Genomic DNA, 17,494 nt, shown 5'->3' on the forward strand with positions numbered 1-17,494 from the left:
ATCACGTCAAAGGGAGATGTATCGTTGTTAGCGAGGATTACCAGTTCATACATTCCATTTCAATTATTTCGCCGAGGGTTGCGTTCATTAATTTGATTTAAGTACCGAACAAATTCAGGTTAGTGGGGCCAGAATGTTGCACAATATCGCTTCAATAATTTGATTAACATTCATTATTCAAATAATGCTATAAGTTAACAACGTTGCGCGTTATATTGTGTCATATCGCCGCGTTTATGTTGAATAATCCTATACGAATCGCACGAGTTTCGAAAGTAAATCCGCCGCCGGTGCATTAAAATTTGAACGAATAAACGTACCTTTAGGAATTTTCTGCGCAGAAACTACGAAACGTTTCACGGTCTTTAGTAAAATTCTTTCGCGCAAACGGGAGTTATCTCTACAAATCTGTAAACCTCGAGATGAATGTAATGCATACGTTGGCTCAAAAATTTTTCAAAGTCATGGATAAAATCGTCGATCTTGTAACGTTTGGAAAATTCTGCTAGAATTTAAATAAATAGTCCTCGAAGAATCTGCCGTACCTTGTAAACACATTTTCCGTGCAGGTGTTCGTCGTTCCTAGAAACAGATAGTTCCACGAATTCCAATTAGCTTGCCAAAAGGAGACCCTTGACGAAGAAAAAGTACACAAAAACGCTAGACTCGGGTACGAACGGTTGAATCATAAACACGCAGACGTTGTCACGGACAGTAATATTCACGTTTCCTTTGAAGCTACGTACGAATTCATCCGATTCATTTCACATTTTCACAACGCTCGTTCTAATAAAATCTAAGAGATCGTAAGCCATCTTATCTTCGTGAAATTGAAATGAAAAAGTCGACGAGTTCCTAATTGGCATGCCAATAGGGTCAGAAAGGAAAAGGTTCTAAGAGAGTGTTCCAGTTGTGAACACGCGGAGTTAGAGTTCGGTTGGGGGACGATTAGAAACGCGTAATTTGAGAAGGTGACAGGGGTGGGGGAGGGGGGCGATTGACAGCGGAGTATTTGGAGGGGGGGTTGAACGACTCGAAACGTGGATGAAGAGGGTGGTCCGTATCGGGGAGCACCCTCGGTCGGGTCGCGTTGGACTGACGAGGGTGGGGGATCCTCGTGCGCTTAGGATATACAGGGAATCCCACGAACTCGGAACTTCAGTCTCGACGCGACAAGCGCTACGTTTGTGCCGTGTTCCGCGTTGGTGAATCATGTGTGAAAAACGTGGTACGTACACGCGTAGACCGCAGGTGCCTCTTCTAGTGGTGACTACTTTGTTAGTTGGCGTGCGTCCGGAATTAGTTGGTGAGTACCAGAATGTTTTTACGCATTTTATCGTACCTTTGCATCGTGCGTTTGATCGATGATCGACGGGATCTAGTTTAACGTAGGACCATTTGCGTCGTTATCAACACTTTGATCGTCAGCCATAGGACTTTCCACTTGGATGATAAAAAAAACTAATTGTGACAAACTAGTATTACCTGAGTTGGTTATATAGTTCGATTTTAGGAGTTCTGTTTTTAATAGAAATTATAGACTAAAGAAAAGATTCTGTTATTGAGTCATTTAGAAAGTATGTAAAAATAGATTTTTTAATCGAGGTACTTGACGTCAATTTTTATTTAATAATAACAGTTAAATTTGTTTTATTTTTGACGAGTAATTTTATATAAAACACTTCGTTTTATGTTTGTAAATATATACAAATCCAGTGTTTATATCAACTGTATGCAATCTAAAATTCAAGATAATATTAAGACGATCCGGATGATAATTAATTTTTGAAGGCTATACATATTTAAAGTCACTTATGTTGCGAGTCTTACGCGGAGTTTACCAAGTCAGAATCTCGATTAAGTATTAGCAAGATTCCCAACTTACGTTTAAGAAAAACAGTCATGTCACGAATTATTCCAGTGTGAAAAAATAATTTTCAGTAACAGTTACGAAATCTCACGCAAAATAGTTTTGCTTAGTTTTATGTAACCATAATGAAATATTATCGAGTTCATATTCATCAGTAGCTAATTATAAAATTCATAGAAACTTGCATGGTTTTTATTCTCGAGGAACTGCGTTGAAATGAATTTCAAATTAAAAACCAGTCTTCTTGTTTTCCATTTAACTTGTATTGTGGGTTCTCTCTAATCAAGATTTGTTAATGGTAATGAAATAATAATGTTTGTAGTTCCGTACGCCTCTTGGTTTAATCAGAACACACTGTGCCTTAAAATCTGAGCGTAGAAATTGCTTGGCAAATAGCTGGCATAAGAGTGGAGCAAAAAGCCTTTCATAAATTAGTTCTCTCGTGTCTCCTTCGCAGTGACAAAATTATTCTCCGATCCTACGATTTTTCAATAGTCCCACGTACTCTCGATCATTCTCAAAATCGAAGTTTTAAATTCTGTATCTTCGTTTGCAATAAAAAAATGGCATAAAATAATAGTATGCAGCCAGAAATTCGAATGCAGTTTAATTTGTAGATTTACCAAATTAATATTTCAATTAAAATGTTTTCCAAAAATTAAACTAATAAATACACCGAAAAAGATTCGATTGGACAGAAACTGAAATCAAAATCAATTTCATTCAAATGAAAATTGAATGTTCATAAAGAATTAAATTTTATTAACAGACAATAATAAATTTTGTATTTTTTACTATTGTCTAAGCTTCAGAAATTGGAGTTTCAAGGTATAACGAGGGGTGCGTTCGTGTAATGATTATCCACGATGTTTTATCCTACGCAAGTTCGTTTCGTAATGTTAGAACAAGAAAACTGAAAACATAACGCAAATGTCGTAAAAGAGTAACGACGACGACAGATAGCAGCGAGAGGACTGCGTTTGCGATTTTTGTGCCATCCTGTTGGCGATTTTGCTGCCTGTTGACACGGATTCGAAGATCGCGTAACGCGGCTGAATTTGCTGGCGCTTGTTTGAAATTTTATTCGGTTTATAACGTCCGGCGTAATTAAGGTTTGACCTGTTGTGTGAAATTTGTCACGTGTTACCGTGTACGTGCGTGTGTGTGCAATAAAGTTTCTGATTTCGCGAATATTGCCCTGTCACGTAGTCCTCTTCAGCTTCGCGGAAATAAAAACCAGAAGCACGCCGGAATATTGGACGATCAAATTTATATATTTCACGGTTTCTCGTACCCCGACTTTACTCGTGACACTTTTAATAAACAACGCGAAACGAGTGCACTAATCATCGCGGTGCTTCGTTCCTTTTACGCAGCTTGTACGCAAAGGCACATCACAAAGAGAACATTGTTCTCATCAAATTTTGATTGAAATAATCATTTGACCAACACTTTTCGAACTCTATCATAATTTATCACACTAGGTTGTGTCTTTTAATTTTTTTCTAAACAGATAAATATCGCTATGGATGAAGTATGGGTAAAAAATGACCCATACGACAATTCTTTTATAATTTTGCAAGCTTCAGGTTCACAGACCTCCTGACCTGCCTCTATAATTTCTCATTTTCCTTTTTTACAATACCAAAATTTTGGTATATTAACAAATATTGTATTTGAAGTCTTATTTTTTCTTGTTCACGGTTACGAAGTGAGAACTTCTCAAAATGTTTCTATTTCAACTTCGACGACACAGTGGTCCTTTCCCATCGACGCGTGATTAATTGAGTCGACCTTGAAAGCCGAACCACGTTATCCAACGTTACGCGTTAATCTTCGACGCTGAATCCATTAAACACGAAAATACGATAGCTTCGCGGGCGTATCAAACTGTTAAATTACCAACGCTTTGAGCGGGATTAAATAGGTAATCCTATTAAGAAAAAACGTTGTAATTACACCGGGTCGGAGCGCGGGGGAGAAAGGGAAGCATCAGCGAAAATTCTGCAGAGCAGATTTTGTTCGGTATGATTGAAAATTACTCCGCGTCGATAGATTTCATGGGAGGCCGGGAAACCAATTTGTTTGTTCAGGATCGTTGTACGACCGAATACATTTATTACGCAGGCGAAATACATAGCACATTGTAATTACCGTCCGAATTAATTACTCGTATCGAAGCGTTGGCGGTCAACCACATTCTTAATAGAATATTAAGAACACGAAAATGTTATCGTTGTTCGTAACCGGCCGGAAATTTAAATGTTAATCACCCTCGATTTATTAAACCCCGGCGGTGTTACGAAAGAAATTTGAATTGTAAATACAATTAAACCGTGCGTGAAGGAGGTACTTAGCGCGCGAAGACATACTTTCTTTTCCGGTAGCAGCTTCGACAGTCTAATTTTTATCCCGCGAACGTTATTTTTTATTCGTCGAAAAACGAATCACTCTTTTGGTAGATTCAGGATTTTTCGATTTCCTGGTTTCCTACGATGCACAGCAATTGCTCCAATCGGATTATGTGTTTTCCAAATATCTTTAGAGATAGAAACATGAATGAACCGATGGTAACTCGTTCATACATAGTGCATTAAAGTATTGCTATTAATAAACTGCATAAGTACGAAGATAGCGGAATCGATAAGAGTTTATCTATATTAGATGGCAATAAAATTAGTTTCCTAGTGTTGTTAGGGACGTCAAGGATTCCCGGATTTTCGAAAATTGCGATCTAAATACGGTTCGTCAATAATTAGAAGCGATTGGAAAATATTGATCGAATTAGTCGTTCTTATTTTTCAAGTCATGCTTATTTAATTTTACCAATGAACGTCAATAAATCAGTGATTCTTTTCAAGTTGGTGTCGAGATTAATTTATTTCATTTAAAGGGTTCGATATCCTCGATCAGAAATTATTTTAAGCACCATTTTGAGACACAAAATGAACCAATAAGAATTTTTAATCTTTTATTTTTGTTTCTAAGTAGGATAAAAGGTTTTTTAATGCGAAAGTGATTTTTCTATTTAAAATAAATATGAAAATGTTCTATTTAATAAAAAAAAGGCGTCTTTCATATTGTGGAAGCGATTTCATCCACTAAGTAAAAAGGAAACATTTCCACCATTATACCGTGCAACTTCCGTTTATTAAATTTTTCTCTAACACCCTGAGGGTGTTAATTCTTATTAGTTTATTCCGTATCTATAAACAAGAAACATGATTTTACATGAAACGATAGTTGAAACAGTATTTATATCTTAACCGTGGTTCGTTCAACTTAAACGTAACTTAGCGTTAATTATTATTATAAAATATAAATTTTATGTTATCTTTTGCTTGAGCATCATCATATACACGCAAGGAAATTTTTATTCCCACTGAGTCTCGATTGGTTATGCAATCTTTAAAAACTGAAAAGTGATCGATTTTATTTATAAGTGAGAATTCGTACAGTTTGTAAAGTTGTGCCTTTCGTTGTTGTGTAGCTCACAATTTGTAGAGAGACGGTTCCACGATTCTTTTTCTTTAATTTAGCAAACAAATGCTACTTCCTCAATTTATAACTCATTGTAACAGCCGTGTACATTTCCGCAAAAACTTGGCCGTTCTGCATCGAAATTTTGCGTGTTTCGTGACTTTAGAATATAACAAAATTTCGCTAAGGAAACGTCTTGGTTGTCACGTTTAAATTTACTACACATTTGGGTATCGTTCACGATGACGGGTTACAGTAAATGCAAGGAACAGAGAAAATGGAAAATAGAAGGTTAAATATTTTCTCAATATCTAAAAATGGTAAATGAATTTTTCATAACAAAGAACGATGAGCTTGGATATAAATTGCAAAGGTATCACTTTGTCATCCTACCTAAATATAAAAGATTTTCTGTTTCTACTTAGCCAATCCGCGTTCCATTATCAAAAAGGTTGATAATCTTACCAAAATAGTTGCTAAAATAAGAAAATTAACCTTCAATTGTACGTCAAGATGGGTTTTCCATCTCCTCGCGTGAATGTTTTATCTGGAAATTCTTGGCGAGAGCCTTAATTGGTCACACATCATGGAAGAGCCAATTTTGTTCTTAATTCAAGTTTCTTAGAATATTCGAGACTTCTCGCTAATAATGTTATCTAGATCAAAATTGAAAACATTATAAAACTATGGAGAACATAAGTATCCTTTGATAATTAATTTGCTAAATTTTTCATTTCATTCCATACTTCGCGGTAGAAAATACAGAAAAATTAGTTCCTTTGTCGTTTATATTTTCTCGATTTATGCAACTGCAGATAATGTGCAACGAAAACCGGGAAATGTATTTTCATCGTAACCTATTTACCTTAAGATCGTACTGTCTTAATTAATATTGTTAAGGTACAGCTTTGTAAACCGTAATTTAATTGCAAGTATTGTTACTTTGGATATAATTAGCTTTGGTGATCTCCGAAACAAGTATGTGAAACAATGGTAATCTCGGTAAGATCTCGATTATTATCCACGAGATTATTGACAATTATTTTTTTAACAAAACGAGAAGATTCAAAATAAAAATTGTAAAATATCACGAAATTGCTGAGTTAATTTTATAAAGGGTTTAAAATGTTTCAAAGTGTTGAATTCGTTGGAACTTTTAATTTTGAAACATCTGTCTGATGTAAGCAAACTGATAGCTTGAAGCATAACGTTTGTTTACATCGTTCAGGACTAATTTCGTTGCATTTGTCCATCGCGTTTCGCACATAATAAAGATAAATCTCGGTTAGAAATGGCGTCGAAGCAGGTTTTGGACGTTGATAAATCCCCCTATTAGCGAACGCGTTGACAGAGAAAAGCAAATTGAACGAAACGGTACTGCTTTAAGAATAGCGACGGTGGAGAACGTCTCACGTCCGACTATGTGGAACATTTTCCCATAGTAACAACTACGTTCGGACGTGATATTCAGCGAGCACAGGGACTTACCGAGGCTGACTTTCATCCCAGATTAATCCTTTGTAGTTGGTTCCTGTAGATATGTATCTGTAATCAGCATCAGTGCTCCGCCTCATTTCGACCGAGTGGCCAGGCAATTTTTGAACCAGCGATTTTCGAACAAATGAACGGCTGGTCCGGATCCTATTACATGACCCGTTCGGTTCTCGAATTTAAATCTATTGGATTTTTACTCGTCGAGCTATCAATTGTTCCGCAGAACTTCTGGCGACCACGGGGAAAAAATGATTTTCAGAATTCTCGACGGTTCTCGAACCTGAGATACTTTATCCCTAATAGCGTCAATTTTTTAAATTAAATTTTTTAAATTCTGCCTCTTTTATACAGGGTGTTCGACCAACCCTGGGAAAAATTGTAATGGGAGATTCTAGAGGTCAAAATAAGACGAAAATCAAGAATATCAATTGTTGACAGAGGCTTCATTAGAAAGTTATTAAAAAATTAAATTAAAAAATTTCAAATCATTCTGAAAAAATTATTTTTGATTGTGGGGCTCAATTACAATAATTTTTGGTCATTAGACATACCCTCAAAATCCTATCCACTTTCGAGAAAAAAATTCGAGAAGGTGTGAAATTTTTCGACAAAATTAAAAAATGTCAAATCGTTCTGGAAAAATTATTTTCAGTTGCGGGAGTCAATTACAATAATTTTTGGTGAATAGACCTACCCCCGAAATCCTACCCAGTTTCTAGAAAAAAATTCAGTACGGACGGAACTTTAAACATTGATAACTTTTTAACAAAGCCTCTATCAACAAATTAGTATTCTTGATTTTCATCTGATTTTAACCTCTAGAATCTCCCATTAACCATTAACACCCTGTATAGTATGACATTTTTTACCAAAACAAATTCTATTATGGGGCACACTATCACTTGCAAGACAATACGTCAGGAATGGAAGAAATTATCAAGAAAATTCCAATTATAGTGTGGATATAATTACGAATATCGGGGTTCTAGAATTTTTAAAAATATTGCAACGCGTCGTGAGTTCGGAAGTATCGGTCACCGGTGACCACCGATGGCAGTCGAAGTAAAGAAGGATTTTTGGAGTCCCCGGGCCACGAGATCTTGAACCTGTGTTACTCTAGAGATAATCTGTTAAGAGGATTGAAATTTAAGCGCGATAACTTGAACGTCAATCATAGTCGATGTATGAGTTTCGAGGACGGCTTCCTTGAATTTGCAAGTTTCGTCTACCCTGCGGCATGCGGCGGCGAAACAAGGATAATTCGGTGAAAACGACTCGGGGTTCGCAAGACCCCAAGATCTTTGGGGAAGTACCCCGAAGTAAGTGCCCGCTATAGAATTGGTAATTGCTCTAAGCACCGATTTCCCTAAATTCTCGACTGTCCGAACCCGTTCGATCGAGAATGTTTGCGCGTTAAACGTGTCTTTATGCTCGAGTCGCGAGCACGGTCGTATTTTAAATTCCAACGGGCCGATAATTTCTGACAAATATCGCGCGATCGTCGAGTTACGCGTTTCCGATAAATAACAAACAAACGTTGTGTTCCAAATTCAATGTAAAAACGATTTTATTGTTTACTGCCTGTCAACCGAAACCTCTGGTCATAGCTTTTCTTTTTTCATTTTTGGTGTTTCCTACCTCTAATTATTTCACTTTCCACTCGTCGAGATAGATCTAGGAACGAATAAACAAATGGAGAAAAATGATAAAAGTGTGTGATCGGTTACAAGTTTTACAATGACGAAATTACTATTTTATTTGCATGGATTGAGGTCCTTATTAAGATTAGTTTAATGAAAATGAGAATTTTTTTAAAATTATTTTTACAAATATGTAATTTCATCTTTAACGTTTAAATAAAACAAGCATAAATAAAATATTATTTCTGCAACGAGTAAAGGAATAGCTGAACGTTCTGATTAATTAGTACGTGAAAGGGTTGAGGGAAAATCAGCAATCGATAAGCAGTGGTGGTTAATAGCGTCGGTCCGAATGACAGCATAATTTCGTTGGGAGTCAATAGACAGATGGTGGGGCCGCAAGTATCATCCAAATCCTTTGCCCATAAAATTGATCAAATTCTGAGATACGGTGTACCGGCAAACGCTTTGAATCCAATAAAGAGGATTAAGCGTACTGAGCTGTAAACACGGCGTGATTGAATTCTAGGGGTGACGAAGAAACCTTTTTCCTCTTTTCTTCACCCTCGTTTTTGTCTTCTTTTTCACTCCATCATTCGACTCGTTGCAACATGAAGCTTTTAACCAAAGCTGCTTCCGATTTTGTTTAACTATGACCCTATCTTTTCCTTTCCTTCCGACAACGCGCTCCAGAAATGCACACTCTTTCGTCACCCAACCGCTTGCATTACTATATCAAACACCGTGACATTAAGCTTCTCTTAATATTTCTTTCTACCTTGTAAATTCTTAGTAGCCCTTTTTGTAAATAACCTCGTTAAGAGTGTTGTCTTTCGTCAAATTGTAATTCGATTTTGAATTATCCAGGGAATGTAAATCGAGGAAACGTATTTTAGAAACGCTTGGAAACTTAGTTAAGGAAATTCCTAAAAATATCGTCGACACTTTCGAGTATTTCCAGACCATCAACGAACAAATATTCCAAGCAATTTCGTCAGATTGCACAGTATTCCTCGTCGAGATTAAAAATTTTTGTATTTATAATAATGTTATAAAGAAAGGAAGAAACCGTTTAACGAAAAATATAGAATTATCTTTGAGTCTTTGTTTATGCGCTTCCAGGAGCCCGGTAGTTGAAAATGATTTCGGGGCTTTAATAACATCGTTGCTCTTTGAAACTGTCGATCACTTCTGTTCGCAGTGGCCCATTTCGTTTCACGGCATGATCCAATAGATTTTGCAGTTGAACTTGGGCGATTGTTTCCGTTACAGTAATTTCAGAATTCTTTTCCATCGAAATCTCGTCACGATTTCCATTTTGGTTTCCAAGTGGAATATTTTTTATTCGCTTCTACGAAATTACTGTCGAAAATAGCAAACGGCACATCATCGAAAGTACTTTCGAACTTTTACAGGAAATTTGTTGAAACAACTACGGTAATCGCGAATAAAATAATTGCATTAAAATTTATATCAGTTTCTATAGTTTCTGCTTACAGCTGATAAAAATCGAAATCGGTTGAAAACCGAGGTTTCGAATTATTGCGCGATATATTTTGCCGACGAAACGACACCGCCAAAGCAGATGCGTTTCTTTATTGATATATTAAATTATGTTTTTCAAACGCATCGCGTATTTCTTTTTTTTCCCCCCTGCGCAGGGTGCAATCAGCATCGCTGCAATTCCGTGTTTGTTTCATTTCGTTTTGGGAAGCAAGTTTTGTCACGATTCGTTAGCACGGGCGCTTAAAAATCATCCGAACAAGCCACGCGGCGCTAGAAGTTTAGATTTTAATAAAAATTGATTGCAAAGTATAGTAATACCCTATCGTATAAATTAAAATAGAACGAAGCAAATTAAAATGTATGATGGAATTAAAATTCTTCTTGGTAACAGTTTTGGTTGGATCACTTTGCGAAATTTAGTTCGAAATTGTTGTTTAAATGCTAATATTTTGCACCTATAGCAAGCTGGGGTTGATTCAGGCGACGCGAAAGTATTAAATTCGGAGAAATTGTTTTTCCCCTTGATGCAGGGGAAAACTGATTTAAAGAAAGTTGAGCTTGTAAACCGATTTATCACGGTTTCCTTTCTCTGACGGTATTCTTTGCACGATTTCGAACTTCCTGTCGATGCCAAAGTGCAGCCATTGTTTCCAGTACTAGGCGATTAATGTTTGTTAGTTTTATTCATACCGATGTTTATGATTTAAATATCGCGTTTCTCATTTATGAAAATGTTTACCATCGCATCTTGAAACTACGTAGATTAGATTTAGAATTAGGGTAAATTATTAGATTATAGCGAGTAGCCTATTTGTTCAGAAAAATTGCTATTTAATACCTGAGATATCATCGAAGTTATTAATAATTAAACACACTCTTCGCAAACTTGATTTTGCATTCGTAACAGAATACGACTTTCTTCTATTTAAAAAACTATAAGATATGCAAAAATACTGCAGTTTAATCATCTTCGATTGTTTCAGTCGTCGAGAATTATTCGAAATAATTTGTACGGAAGACAAACTATACTCTGGGCGGAGAAATTTCGTTTCCTTTCAACGAAGTTACGAATTTTATCCTCGTCAATCTGAGAGTATCGAGCGACACGAACTTATGGGCTGACCTAATGAATTAAATATCCGTTGCTATTAACACATCGATCATCGAAGTTTAAGGTACACCGAGTCACCGTACATTTTGATCGTCCATCTTGGAAAATGTAAATTAACCTGCAAATAGAATTTTCAATTTTCCAACGCGACCTTCTTTGGCACAATTATTTATTTTAAGTCTGCCAATGTTATAACGATCGTATAAATAAAAGAAGCTTTCGTGAAAAATATCACAGATAGGTTGGAATTATATGAAAACTTGTCACCATTAATTTGAACGATCGAACAAAAATCGAAATCGTTTTTTCCTATGACAAAATCCTTTTTTCAAACGGATTTTCATTGCAGACAAACGTAAGATTTCGCACAAAGAAAATATAAAACTGTTCAAGTAAATGCTCAACGAACATGAAATAAAAATTAACACCCTGGAAATGAAACTAACGCGTATTTATTCATTATAAATAAAACGTAACTCGTGTGAAGTTTGCCAAAACGTCAGAGAGCAATTGAAAATGTTAATGTCTTTCGAAATTCTGTTTGAGAGAATTGTAAATTTAGCGACTCTAGATGGTTTGTCGTAGCTTGTTTGGCAACCGTGGCCTCTTTGGAAGGGTTTCGTGTATAGATCTTCCGCGTTTCCACCTGGCAGTGGTCGCGTTCGATTTTCTCCGAGGTCGAAATCGCGACCAACGTAATAATTTTGCGAAGAGTGTGTGCGGATCCAGTCGTATATGAATTATGTGCTTGGACTCACTGGCTTGATTACAATTTCGCGAGGATAATACGAAGTACGGGCCGCAAGATTTGAATATCCGCAAGTTCGCCAGTAACCAGCAGTGATATCGATCCCAGGTTAAGGGACCGCTGCACGCGATCGAATTCTGTAACGCGATTCGCTGTCAAACCCAGTCTTCCCTATCAATTCGTACCTGGTATACATACTTCATTCGGGTTCTAAATCAACGTTAAAATTAAGCACGCTTCGAATTCACGGGGTCACATACCCTATATCCCCCTAAATTTTCCCCCAGGTTCGTTGGAACCGATTTTCAAAAACCAGCTTCGATATTATGCTTCAAATAGAATCGCAAACCAGTCGTTTCCAATCGACGTTTGTTCAAACAGATTTTTCACAAGCTGTATATTTTATAATTATAAATATAATTAAACTTCACCCCCTCCTAGTCGCGTTTATTAAAAAATGGAAATTACCTTACGTCAGCTATTCCGAAAGTAATTAATTCTTATTCACTTCTGCGACACGTTACGAGCATTAACTTTGAAATTCACCCGTAACAGTTTTGTTTAAAATTTTAAAAAGGGCACAGAGTTTTTGTCCGGGGATTCAAACGATACTAGATTTTTAACGTTTTTATCGTAAACCTATATTTTTTTATTTAGAAATTACGTTCTACGTAAAAATACGTTTTGTTCGAAAAATATTTATCTGTAAGCTCTTTATTTTTCTGTGCAAAACGTGTCGTTTGTATGTTCTCCGTTATTGTGCTTGTCTTTAAGGTATCGTTGCGATCAATATGGTCCTTGGCGTTTAGGTGTTCCACATGACAGATGCTGTTAAAGGTGTTTCTGCTGAAATTTCAGGAGCGTTCGATGCGTTGCAGAGACCATCTGTCCACCATACGAGCAGCGCTTCTCCCGACCAATATTAATTAATTTCGTAATCATTGCTCGCAGAGGCGAATTCTGAAAGAAAGAAAATCATAAACTGTTAATACTCGCAAACGACTATCAAAACATCTTTTTATATAAAATAAGTGTTTAGTTTTGAAAGTTTTTCGCATTGGAGTTTCACAAGACGAGAAATTAGGTTTACGGGACTCCCACTTAAAATCTCAAGAATGTCGTAGTTCAAAGTGTACGAGTGCTCGCGAAATTATGTGGAATTTGCTATTGTTGATTATTCTCGGCCAGCGGATCCGACTTCCGCCTGAATAAGGCAAACTAACTAACGGAAACTGAAGTAATCATTCTTATCGATGCTTTGAACGCGTTTTTATTTATTGCATTGTTCTTCTTTCGAGCGATCGCATTAATTGTGTAGCAAATGGGAGCGACTCTCTTCCGATTGCGTCGATATTTCATTCCGCGCCATCAGAAAATTTGCCCGAGTTTTCACAATGATCAAATTGCAATACTTTTCACGAAAACCTGAATTTTTCAAAGATACAGTAATATACTTAAACGCTCTTGGAAAACCGGAGATCATGACTTCGTACAACGTTTTAAAAATCAGTGTGCGTTTTATTATATTTTTTGTTCACTGAATTTATCGAAAGTAGAACAAAATAAAGGAAGAGTTTGATTTCCCTAAATAAATTGACCAATAATCTTCCTCCTTGTACGTCGATACAAATCCATCTTCGTTTGGATATTTTCGATTTCAGATATTGCAAAATAGACTACATACATTCTTCTATTTATTAACTTTCGAATTAGATGAATCGACACGCTTTAATTGAATAATAACAGATCGATATTCTAGTTTTCTTTGCCAATCTCCATTAAAGGTTTATATGTAAAATATAGATAAGTTACAGAAAAATCCCATCCAATCCCTCGATCGATAGACACGAGAAATGATTTTTAAATTGTAATTGTACGGTTTTAAGTGACGATACAATGTTGATAAAATCGTGAAGGGAGTTCGAGGCCGTAAAAAATTGGCGGGAACGGATCGTCGATGGATTAATATTCGATTAGGCGATTATCGAGATTCCGTTTACCGAAGGGACGTGAATAAATATCTTCGATAATTACATATATTGAGGGGGGAAACGGAGCAAACAACGTACAATTCATTTTTGACGTTAAGCAGAGCCACGTCGAGTGATTTCAGCATGTGCTCAGCGAACGGGAGAATAATTCATACATGAAACGCGGATCCTTGTGCGCTTGGTATGAAATATGCACTGCTGGTATTGAAGCTTCAGCTTCGCAGGTTTATATGCGCACCGCAGAGTATACATAACTCTATAGAGTCTGATCGAGAGTACAAGGCGGAAGAAAGGTATAAAATTTTACTCCCGACACGTAGATAAACCGACGACAGGTGATAGATAATCGACGAGACAACAGTTTGCCTGGAAAACACGGTTTCAGCTTAAGCTTGTTAATATTCACGGAACAAAAGCCTCTCACAACAAATTAACAAAACTACGGCGGAACGAGGGTCGATCAAAAAGTAAATCCATAACTACGAGTGCACGGAAACTCAATTAGAAACCTTGCAATTATGTGAGAGAGTGTGGTCTATGTATAAACAATAAAACACAACGATATCATAGAATTTTCTAGAATTAAAAACTAAGCTTGGTGAAAATAAATAGAGAAACGTTAATTTATATATTAGAATACCTGTCTTTGATTCACCACATTTCCAAAGGGTCGTAAATGTAAAAAATTTCATACGGTAGCATTGAACAATGTAAGCGAGTTCACGCAGATTTTTAACAGGAACTTTTATACATTCCATTTAAATAGTTTGCACGGAATTTTCAAATATAAATTCAATCAGAAAGTTTGCACTGGAATGGTAAAATTGTATTCAACCTTTTTAAATTGATAACAATCAAGTGAAAGAAGAAATTTTGAAGGTAATCATACCGATTTGTTAAAAATAGAGTTAAGTGTAAAATTGCTTACATTATCGTTGCCTATATTAAATGGTTGTTATTTAAAAACTATTTCGATCCACTGACTGATCAATCTTTCGTTTAATAAAAATTCCATATTTGTTATTATCGAATTCATATAGATATGGTCTTGTGGAAGTTCCATGTATTACGGCGTTTGCATCTTCGAACCCAAAACAAAGTAATAATTTTATTATTCGTTGGAACCTACTTTCACCTCTTAGTAATCTATAATTCGGTACAACACGGTGCCAGAAACTTAATCACCGTGTTATACGGGTGTCGACTGCACACGAGCACAGACGTTATTTCGAAGAGTTTTAAACCCATGTAACGGGTGTTCGAATAAAATGAAATTATTTCCGGAGCAAGCCATCAGACGCCGCGGTTTTTATGGAATTCCCCGAGATACCTAAAGTATGGTTTGCAAACCCTAAACGATGTATAGTGTCGTAAGAAATTGCGGAACTAAAAGAAGTATCCGAGCGTAGGAACGCGCGCGGCATAAAGTGATATTCTATGCGCGATAAAATAAGATGAACATAAATTTGTCTTGAACGTGAATTTACATGAGGAGACCGAATCCGAAAGGACCCAGGCAGCTTAGTAATAAATTTTTATGAACTTTTCAGCGAAAATTTTGATTTATTCGGAAGTACGGTTAACCGGATGATTTACGGTTATCGCGAAATTCTTTTACAGTTGTCGAGTCATTATTTACATTTCTCTTATTAAAAGCCATTCGATTTCGCCTTTCGTCGACAAATTATTTATTACAATTTTTATTCGAAATTGTTTTCGCTCGTCTTCGATCTCGTGACGCGGTTTGCATTCGTTTCAATTACTTTCGACGCAATAATTTGTCGTTTACGAAATGAATTACGATCACAAAAAACTTTAAATTGTTTGTTTGATAAATCGAAACGTTCCTCTGGTTCTCGATCATTCTGACAGAAATAAATATAACAATTATACGAAATTTAAATTACAGATTATTTATGACGATCTACGGTGTAGAGAGAATTCTACACAGAAGTTGTAACAGATTCATAGAATTTTGAATGATTTTCTTTATCCCCGGATTATGGATGTTGAAATCATGATTTAATTTTACAGTATTTATAACGTCTATTTAAATTCGTACGAATATTAGAGTTTTCTCAAATAAATTTATAAATTTTGAGACGACCATCGTTGACTTTTGTGAACCAGACTCTGCAATTTTAAATAACAATTCGTCGAATATTTTGCAGAATCTTTTTAAACCGTTTGATGAATTTGTCGTTGGCAATGGCGACGCGAAGTTAAACGTGTATAGCTAAGTGGCTCGTCTATTCCGAGCTTCGATAGCTGTTATTTCACTTCCCATTAGCGAACTTTTGTAGTTTCTGCTTTTAAGCCATTCCGATAACGAAAGGTGGGTCGAGACGAGGATGTTATAGTGGCGAGCTAAGGGAGGTAATCGTGCCAAACCGCATCTGCTAATACAACGGGTGCATCGATTAAGCGATTCTGCTAATCTATAGTGTCCGCTCTGATAACGTGCAGAAGGCAAAGCAATCACGTGCCTCTCCTGTACACCTCCTGTCTCTCTAATAATTTTCCTTCCAGCGATACTTCCTTTTAACTGCGTAATTTCTCAGATTACGCCACTCGTTTCAAACGTTGGACCTTCGTTATCCTTCCAAATTATTTTTCCCGTCGAAAAAGTACCCCGAAAACAAAGAAATCAATGTACATTTCTATTTTCAAAACACATTACATTCTCGACAAAGTATTTTAACTATTCTCAAGCTTTCAAAATTCTTGAAAATAAATATGCATCGATATTTAGTCTCTTCGTATACATATAATTTTCTCATTGGGTCGTTATATACTGCAATTTTATGTTTTAATAATTTCCACAGATTTACTATGGAATTTATGACTGGTGAGATTTTAGACCACGACAGAACTTGTAGCTTTCGCTTATCCAGGTCGACTCTATCACGGTGTCTGCTTCATGCTATGGTACAGAATCATGCGTGAAGGTATATTCTTCATCGCTGGGGAGCCATTCGTCAATTTCAGGCAATAATTTGGCTTCCAGGACTTTAATGTATCGATCTTGACTTGATGTACCAGCCGACCAGTACCTTTGCTACAAATCACAGACCGAAACCGTCTTCGATCCATGTATGGATGGAACTTCTCGCTAAAGAGTAATATTATCGACAGTCTTCTTCGATATTGTTGCAATTTTTCCCAGGAAATACCCATATTCTAAAGCGTGTATATTTTATGTCATGTTTTAATAATTTCGAAAAAAAACGTGTTTAAAGGTCCAATGTTATTTTACCAGCAGATTCATTTGGACGTATTCTTCAAAATTATTACGATAATTCAATAAAAATACTTGTAAGATCTGCACAGAATATTTACGCTTGCTGTCTATCCATTTTTCGCTTCGCAGTAATAAAATAAAATAACAAACTTTGACATTGGAGTCTAGCAATGATAAAATAAAATAGAATCAAAATAAAAATAGTTACTTATTAAATCGAATCGAATGAATTCCCACCTGTGACCAATAAATATTGTAATATCGCAGAACGAGAAGGAAAACGTAGACGCAATGTTTTAGTTAACGATACAGCGGATGAATGAAAATAATAACACAATATTGTTCGTAGGAAAATAGGTCGTCTTTGATTAGTTTGCTGGAAAATTGTGGCCGACGGTATTGCGATAAACAAA

General features: G+C 36.1%; 1 protein-coding gene across 3 annotated transcripts in view; it reads left to right on the forward strand.

The window, feature by feature from the left end:
• The first annotated feature begins 1,169 nt into the window (after positions 1-1,169).
• LOC143351836 (lachesin) overlaps positions 1,170-17,494 on the forward strand; it is a 200,984-nt gene continuing 184,659 nt past the window's right edge. For 2 of the 3 annotated variants that reach the window (XM_076783838.1, XM_076783839.1), the window contains exon 1: positions 1,170-1,306. In XM_076783838.1, the coding sequence (XP_076639953.1) occupies positions 1,213-1,306 (94 nt within the window). In that variant the 5' untranslated portion in view covers positions 1,170-1,212. The remainder of the gene's footprint in view (positions 1,307-17,494) is intronic. The other variant, XM_076783840.1, reaches the window with a different exon arrangement.

The sequence above is a fragment of the Colletes latitarsis genome, chromosome 2, assembly GCF_051014445.1.
Source record: "Colletes latitarsis isolate SP2378_abdomen chromosome 2, iyColLati1, whole genome shotgun sequence".
NCBI lineage: Eukaryota > Metazoa > Arthropoda > Insecta > Hymenoptera > Colletidae > Colletes > Colletes latitarsis.